Source organism: Rhamphochromis longiceps, linkage group LG3, assembly GCF_057381845.1.
Source record: "Rhamphochromis longiceps isolate RC_006_pf linkage group LG3, R_longiceps_female_GT1.1, whole genome shotgun sequence".
In the NCBI taxonomy this organism is placed as follows: Eukaryota; Metazoa; Chordata; class Actinopteri; order Cichliformes; family Cichlidae; genus Rhamphochromis; species Rhamphochromis longiceps.
The window spans coordinates 68,877,128-68,885,944 of NC_140559.1; the positions used below are offsets into that span (position 1 = coordinate 68,877,128).

Below are 8,817 nucleotides of genomic sequence, written 5' to 3' on the forward strand. Positions count from 1 at the left end.
CAGGCTCAGGGAGGGGCGGCCATTTGCTGCGACCGGTTGGGGTGAGAGAAGGAAGACAGGATAAAGACATGCTGTGGAAGAGAGACAGAGGTTAATAACAGATATGATTCAATGCAGAGAGGTCTGTTAATACATAGTGAGTGAGAAAGGTGACTGGAAAGGAAAAACTCAATGCATCATGGGAATCCCCCGGCAGCCTACGTCTATTGTAGCATAACTAAGGGAGGATTCAGGGTCACCTGGTCCAGCCCTAACTATATGCTTTTGCAAAAAGGAAAGTTTTAAGTCTAATCCTAAAAGTAGAGATAGTGTCTGTCTCCTGAATCCAAACTGGAAGCTGGTTCCACAGAAGAGGGACCTGAAAACTGAAGGCTCTGCCTCCCATTCTACTTTTAAATACTCTAGGAACAACAAGTAGGCCTGCAGAGTGAGAGCGAAGTGCTCTAATAGGGTGATATGGTACTACAAGGTCATTAAGATAAGATGGGGCCTGATTATTTAAGACCTTGTATGTGAGGAGCAGGATTTTGAATTCAATTCTGGATTTAACAGGAAGCCAATGAAGGGAAGCCAAAACAGGAGAAATATGCTCTCTCTTTCTAGTCCCTGTCAGGACTCTTGCTGCAGCATTTTGGATTAGCTGAAGGCTTTTCAGTGAGTTTTTTGGACTTCCTGATAATAATGAATTACAGTCGTCCAGCCTGGAAGTAATAAATGCATGAACTAGTTTTTCAGCGTCACTCTGAGACAGGATATTTCTAACTTTAGAGATGTTGCGCAAATGGAAGAAACCAGTCTTACATATTTATTTAATATGTGCGTTGAAGGACATGTCCTGGTCAAAAATGACTCCAAGGTTCCTCACAGTGTTACTGGAGGCCAAGGTAATGCCATCCAGAGTAAGAATCTGCTTAGATACCATATTTCTAAGATTTTCAGGGCCGAGTACAATAACCTCAGTTTTATCTGAATTAAGAAGCAGAAAGGTAGCGGCCATCCAGGTCTTTATGTCTTTAAGACATTCCTGCAGTTTAACTAATTGGTGTGTGTCATCTGGCTTCATGGACAGATAGAGCTGGGTGTCATCTGCATAGCAGTGAAAATGTATGCTATGTCTTCTAATGATACTGCCTAAGGGAAGCATGTATAATGTAAACAGAATTGGTCCTAGCACTGAACCCTGTGGAGCTCCATAATTAACCTCAGTGTGTGAAGAGGACTCTCCATTTACATGCACAAACTGGAGTCTATTAGATAGATATGATACAAACCACTGCAGCGCAGTACCTGTAATACCTACAGCATGTTCTAATCGCTCTAATAGGATATTATGGTCGACAGTATCGAACGCTGCACTGAGGTCTAGCAGGACAAGCACAGAGATGAGTCCACTGTCAGAGGCCATAAGAAGATCATTTGTAACCTTCACTAAAGCTGTTTCTGTGCTGTGATGAGCTCTGAAACCTGACTGAAACTCTTCAAATAAACCATTCCTCTGCAGATGATCTGTTAGCTGTTTGACAACTACTCTTTCAAGGATTTTTGATATGAAAGGAAGGTTGGAGATTGGCCTATAATTAGCTAAGACTGCTGGGTCTAGAGATGCTTTTTGAGTAAAGGTTTAACTACAGCCAGCTTGAAGGCCTGTGGTACATAGCCGATCATTAGAGATAGGTTGATCATATTTAAGATCGAAGAATTAATTAATGGCAGGACTTCTTTGAGCAGTTTTGTAGGAATGGGGTCTAAAAGACACGTTGATGGTTTGGAGGAAGTAATTATTGAAGTTAACTCAGAAAGATCAATTGGAGAAAAAGAGTCTAACTTAACATCAATGGTACTAAGAGTAGCTGTAGATAATATTACATCTGTGGGATGATTATTGGTAATTTTTTCTCTAATGATAAAAATTTTATTTGTGAAGAAGTTCATGAAGTCATTACTAGTTAACGTTAAAGGGATGGTTGGCTCAAAAGAGCTCTGACTTTTTGTCAGCCTGGCTACAGTGCTGAAGAGAAACCTGGGGTTGTTCTTATTTTCTTCAATCAGTGATGAATAGTAAGATGTTCTGGCTTTGCGGAGGGCTTTCTTATAAAGCAGCAAACTATTTCTCCAGGCTAAATGATGATCCTCTAAATTTGTGACACACCATTTCCTCTCCAGATTACGAGTCATCTGCTTTAGGCTACGTGTTTGAGAATTATACCATGGAGTCAGGTACTTCTGATTAGAGACCTTAGTTTTCACAGGAGCTACAGTATCCAGAGTCGTACGTAGTGAGGTGGTGAAATTATTAACAAGATGATCGACCTCTGTTGGGGTAGCGTTCAGATAGCTGCTCTGCTCTGTGTTGGTACAGGGCATTGAAGATGATAACAGTGGGTGGATTATATTCTTAAACTTAGTTACAGCGCTTTCAGAAAGACATCTACTGTGATAAAGTCTACTCTCCACCGCTGTGTAATCAATTATTGTAAAACTAAATGTTATCAGGAAATGATCAGACAGGAGAGGGTTTTCAGGAAACACTGTTAAATGTTCAGTTTCTATGCCATATGTTAAAACAAGATCTAGAGTGTGATTAAAGTGGTGGGTGGGTTCTTTTACATTTTGAGAGAAACCAATTGAGTCTAATAACAGATTAAATGCCATGTTGAGGCTGTCATTTTTAGCATCTACATGGATGTTAAAATCACCCACAATAATTATTTTATCTGAGCTCAGAACTAAATTAGATATAAAGTCTGAGAAATCAGACAGAAACTCTGTGTAAGGCCCAGGTGGACGATAGATGATAACAAGTAAGACTGGTTTCTGAGTTTCACAGCTGGGGTGGACGATGTTAAGCATCAGGCTTTAAAATGAATTTAAAGTCTGTCTTGGTCTTTCATTAATTGATAGGCTGGTGTGAAAAATTGCTGCCACACCGCCCCCTCGGCCTGTACTTCGAGATTTCTGGTAGTTAGAATGACTCGGGGGTGTTGATTCATTTAAACTAACATAATCATCCTGCTGCAACCAGGTTTCTGTAAGGCAGAGTAAGTCAATTTGTTGATCAATTATTAAGTCATGTACTAACAGAGACTTGGAGGAGAGAGACCCAATATTTAATAATCCACATTTCACTGTTTTACTCTTTGGTTCAGATGTGGATACTGTATTGTTCTTTCTTTGTAATTGTTTATGTTTAAGTTGTTTGTTGCTGGTTTTTAGTTTGTTATTTGTCTTTTTGGAAGCTGACACAGTCTCTATGGAGATGGGTTTTTGGGGGGGTAGCAGGAGGAGAGAAGCTGCAGAGAGGCGTGTAAGACTGCAACTCTGCTTCCTGGTCCCAACTCTGGATAGTCATATTTTGGGGGGTTTAATAAATTTGTCCATATTTCTAGAAATGAGAGCTGCTCCATCCAAAGTGGGATGGATGCCGTCTCTCCTAACAAGACCAGGTTTCCTTCAGAAGGTTTGCCAATTATCCATGAAGCCCACATCGTTTCTGGGACACCACTCAGACAGCCAGCAATTTAAGGAGAACATGGGGCTAAACATGTCACTCCTGGTCTGATTGATTGGGGAGGGGACCAGAGAAAACTACAGAGTCCGACATTGTTTTGGCAAAGTTACACACCGATTCAATATTGATTTTAGTGACATCCGATTGCAAAGTAAAGCTACCTGAAATGCACAACCCCACATCCGGTCTCAAACCAGGAAGTTAGCATTGTCTCGTGCACATAGTAAATTACAGTTAGTTCCTTTACAAAGAGGTGGAGGTGGTGGGGCCACAGCACCATCATCACTGAGTGCCATAGGACACTTAACCTTTGTTTCCATATGCTGGGAACTTCCTGTTGTTCCAAGGAGGACTGGAAAATGTGTGAAAACCTCCCAGTCAGTTCCTCACAGCACACTTCAATCATTTCCCTCCCACAGCATCAGGACCAGGGCTTTTTCTCTCTTTGGTCCCACTAAGAGATTTCCACACAAACACCTCATCAGTGGGACTCTCAGAGCTACCAGCCCTTTGCTACAATCACAAAGCTCTTCATTGAAATCAATGATATCAAAGCTGGAATCCAATGAGTCCAAGTCTTCTGCTGATTCAGCATCACATTCATCTTTGCTCCTTGTTCTGCATCCCCACCATGGACTTCATTCCTTTCCAAGCCAGCCTTGAGTGTCCTTTATTCAGCTCATCCTCTGCTTTACTTTTACACCTGATTTTAGCTGCTTTATCTCTCTTTCAACAAGTTTCTGTGCCTCAATCTTTTTCTTCTCTCCCTCATAACAAGACAGCTTCTTCTGCCTGAGAACATGTTGGAGTGATTTACTAATCCAGGGCTGCTTATTGGGGAAAATACTTCCCAAAAAGAAATGTAAGTAGAAATCGATGATCTAAGTGAGAACATGAGCTTTTAAAAAGTCCCAGTGGGTGCAGTCAAAGCAGTTGTGACGCCCACAAGTGTATGGTCACAATTGTAATTTTTTTGTGAATTGTTTTTGATGTAAAAGACCTGATTTTATGGTGGTATTGTACTTTTCATTTAGCGTTATGGACAATGTAATTGCGTGGCATTGCCACAAGGGGGAGATAGTGGTGAGTGCGATAGGCCGTTGCAACGCGTCTCTGCCTCAGACGAGGAAGAGCCTGCAGACCGAACGCAACTGATGTCTCCTGTCTCTGCTTTTCTGTTAAAAAACAGGTCAGTAGTTCAAGTTTGCTCACCGCAATGTACATATAAAGGCAAGAAACCTTTTTCTGTCTTAGTTTAAAGACCGCAAATGTTATGAGAGAGTGTTTTCACTGACTGAGAGAAAGCTAACTATACCGCCATTTGTAATGGCAGCCGCCATTTCACTCGTAGTCTAAATAGGCAGCTGGTCTTATTACCTGTTTTATTTTGTGACAAACGCAGCTCTTAAGACGCTTCTTTTATCCTGGCATTATTGGAAGTTACAGTTGATTAGGACCTACCCAGTTCTTATGTGTCAAATGTAAATAGTCTGATGTATACTGTTTGTGGATGATTGTGAACTGTTTGTGAGGAATGGAAGAATATTTTTGTTTATTGGTTACAAATGTAATATATTGTTGAATCTGTTAAAGTATAAGCAGGGCTTGCAAAATTTTAAAATCCCTGGTAGCCCTTCGGGCAGGCACTCTTTAGTTTTTGGTAGCCCGAAATAAATTTGAGTAGCCCGAATAAAAAAAAAAGATTATTTTTATTGTATCATATTGTAAAGGAAACAAAACATCAATCAAAAAATTGTTAAAACACAAATTACAACAACTGTGTAAACATTACAATCAACTAAAATATCTGGTTCTAATTAAACAGAATTTTCTGTGAACTTGTTAGAACTGTGTAGAACATGAATTAGTCTGTGTCAGATCCTGAATCTGAAATTTCCACTGAAGTCTCGGATGAGAAAATGCCACTCGACGTTGAGGGCATAGCATCTCCTTCATCAGCTTTCTCTTCCTGTGCATTGCCCTCCATTTCACTGCTCTTTGTTCTTGTTGGGGTTTTATGATCCAGGTGTCTTGAACCTTTTCCAGAAAACATCCAGAAACGAATCGACTTGTCAGGGCAAAAAGATTCAAGTTTGCCTCTCTTTCGTCCACTTTTGTCTTTACGCAACGTTACTCGGCCTCGCCTCTCCTTCACTGAACAGAACTCCCCCTCCTCCCCCATCGCTTCACCTGCAGGAAGCGACAAGATGGACATGGCAAATCTCCGTTAACGAGTTACTGCGCATCGCCCCGTGCGTGTGGCTGGACGGCGTCAACGTGTTAGCTAGCTAACCACGCTAACGAGCTAACCACGCTAACGCCATGCAGCCCAGAGGTGCTGCACGGACTAAAATCCTTTCATTTTCTCAAAAGTTGACAGCGCGCCTTATGTATGAATTCTGGTTGTGCTTGATGGCCGCAAACCGATTTTATGTGGAACACGGCGCTCAGCAATCTGTCAAAATGTTTTAGTACGACTTTGGTAAGCTACGGAGCTGCACCGCTTGATGGATTGTCGGAGCATTACGGCTGAGCCTCGCGGAGTGATACGTACTGTGCTTCAACGTAATATTACCCTACTGTGTATAAGGACCATAAATGGCACCTGTTAAGAGACGTGGTTGCGAAGCGGATTTCAAACTCCAGGCTGTCAGTCACGCGGTACAAGTTGGGAACAGAGCAGCTGTGAAATCTGTCTTTGTTATTGTGCTCAGCGTCTTTTAGTTTACATTTTGACTGCACAATTGTGAGCTTTTTTTTTTTTTATGCACAAAAACATTGTTTTCTTTTATTTATGGAGCATTATTATTTAATAAATGCTCATAATTTATTTTTGAGTAAATTTTATGTACATCTGCTCTATGTTAATAAAAGTGCCTGTGTGACATCTGGGACACAGCTTTGACTAAGAACTCTCTTTTTGTTCTTACTTTATGGCTTTAAAAAAATATATCGAGATATATATCTTATATCGCCATCCAGCTAAAAAATATCGAGATATGAATTTTGGGTCATATTGCCCAGCCCTAGACTAAGTGTCAGCATTAATTTCACCAGCAACAAGATATGAGAGAGATGTTCTGGATTCTCAGAGAGGAGATCTCTGTACAAGCAATCTACTTTGCGACCCCGGCGTTCTGCAAGCCACACTTTTAGATCCATCCATTCTTGTGGAATTTTCTCTTTCTCTTCTGCATCTAGCAAACAGGCAAAATGTGTGACAAGATAATCCACCTCTTCATCCCCATAATTTGCTAGTTCTTCTCTGGGGTAGGGAAGAGTGGAAGGGTCAAAAACCTTGAAACAAGAGAGAGGCTTTTCATGGAGATTTTTAAATCTGTTGTCCATGTACTTGACTGTGTTGTCAATAATCTTCTGGATCTCTGCACCAAAGGTGTCGTTGTCTGTTCCCTCACCTCTTTTAGCAGGTCGCTGACTTTTTGTTAGCTGAGTTCCACAGTAGCAAATGCTACCATCCTGGTTCGCTGTGAACTTTGTGTCCAAGCTTTTCTGATATTCTCCTGGTTTTGTTTTCAGGCTGAGTAAGCGTGATGTTGTGCTCTCAACTAACTGATTTGTTCGTGTGATGTTTAGGTTATCATGCTGAAAATCAGTAGAGCACTTGGATAAGATGGTACTGTAGTCCAACATGAAATGCAGGAAGCGAACACATTTCTCAGTCTTCATCTCCTGCACCACCCCCTTAGCCTTGGCTGCATCCTCGGCTTTGACATCACTTCCTTCTGCCATGTTCTCCATATGAACAACAGTGGGAGTGTAATTTTTTTCCATAGCCTTTAGACATCTCAGCCGGCTTGGAAGCCACCGTGTGCTCTTCAGCCCACTGAAATGTGCCAGCCTCTCATTTAGCAGTTCACTTATTTCTGTCAGCTCTCTTCGCTTCTTTGGGGAATAGTAGTACATCTTAAAGATGGATTTCAGTGTATCTTCAAATTTCACCAGGTACTCACAGCCTTTCACGCTATCCAGCACGGCTAGCTCTAGTTTGTGTGCCACACAGTGGATTGTTATGATGTGGGGTATCCTCTGTTTCAGTCTCCCAGCTACTCCTGTTTTCTCACCCATCATCACTGCAGCACCATCAAAATTTGCACACACTACTTTCTTTTTCCATGTGTCCTCTCTGATACCCATGGTGTTCACTGCTTCATCAATAGCCTCTAAAATACCTGCAGCATTTGCACTCTTGACTGGCTGACATTTGATCATGTATGTGGCTATGTCACCATTATCCCTCACATACCTGATGTGAACCAACTCCTGTTCTATTATACCAGTGTCTGTACTGCCATCTGCAAGAATGGATAAGAACCTGCTTTCTTGAATTTCCTTTTCAATCTGGTCTCTTGAAGTTTGTGCTATTGCTCCAATAAACTCTCTGCAAGCATGGTCATTGAGGTAAGTGGAACCAAGATCTAGGCCATTTGCTTTCTGAAGTTTGCAAAGACTGCTAAATTTTGCCAGTGGTAGTTCACTCTTTGCAACATAGTACGCAGTTCTAAACAGCTTTTTCAGGACTTCTTGTTGTGCTTGGTTTATTTTTAGTATGGTTTTTGCAATTGGTGTTTGTTCTGGGACAGATGCTGCAGACTGAGCACCAATGCATTTCTTGTGATGCAGAGATTTCTCATGAGTTCTGATGGGGTCTTTCCTAAAATTACTGGTCCCAGTAACAAAGGCGCTTGTCGACTCAGCAATAGAGGGAAACTCACGACACACCCGGCAGAACATCATGTTATTTACCTTGTCATATTCCAGCCACAGAAATTCTTTTGTCCATGAATCCAAAAAACTGTGCTTTCTTTTTGCCTCGTAATCTGATTTATCATAACTTTTCCGCTTTGTGGTAGGCCTTTCTTTGCCTGTCCCTTCTTCATCCTGACCTGTCTTTTTTGGCTCAGCAGAACTAAAATACCTGCGTAAATCCATCTGTCTTTACACATGCCAGAGATTTTTTTTTTTTTTTAAATTCTCTGCGCAGTCAACCTCTAGCACGTTTAAGCTTGCTGCGGGAGATTTCACGTGCCACGTTTGAAGAGTAAGCTAGTGAGTGATGTTGTGTCCTGTCTGACTATACCATATTGCACCACTAGAGGGTGGTGTCGTGAAATAAGAGGAAAGTGCAGCCGGGAAATTGTAGAGTTAGAATATAGTTAAGACAGCTATCTGATAACTCGATATGTCTCCCTGTTACCTCTACGATGTAAAGTTATGTGCTGCATTCATTAAAGAGCACTGTTCTTTGATGAGGACTGAGCTAATTACTCAGCTACATTTGCGAAAGAAAG

At 41.4% G+C, this 8,817-nt stretch overlaps 1 protein-coding gene across 1 annotated transcript; it reads right to left on the reverse strand.

The window, feature by feature from the left end:
* Positions 1 to 4,676: 4,676 nt before the first annotated feature.
* Positions 4,677 to 8,466, reverse strand: LOC146676549 (zinc finger protein 862-like). The gene has a single exon (XM_085401201.1). It carries the CDS (start codon positions 8,261 to 8,263, stop codon positions 6,491 to 6,493), a length of 1,773 nt encoding a protein of 590 aa, XP_085257327.1. The 5' UTR covers positions 8,264 to 8,466; the 3' UTR covers positions 4,677 to 6,490.
* Between the last annotated feature and the right edge of the window lie 351 nt (positions 8,467 to 8,817).

Bases quoted from the DNA above. Each gene is read 5' to 3' on its own strand.
- LOC146676549 (XM_085401201.1), bottom strand. From the start codon at position 8,263: ATGATGTTCTGCCGGGTGTGTCGTGAGTTTCCCTCTATTGCTGAGTCG.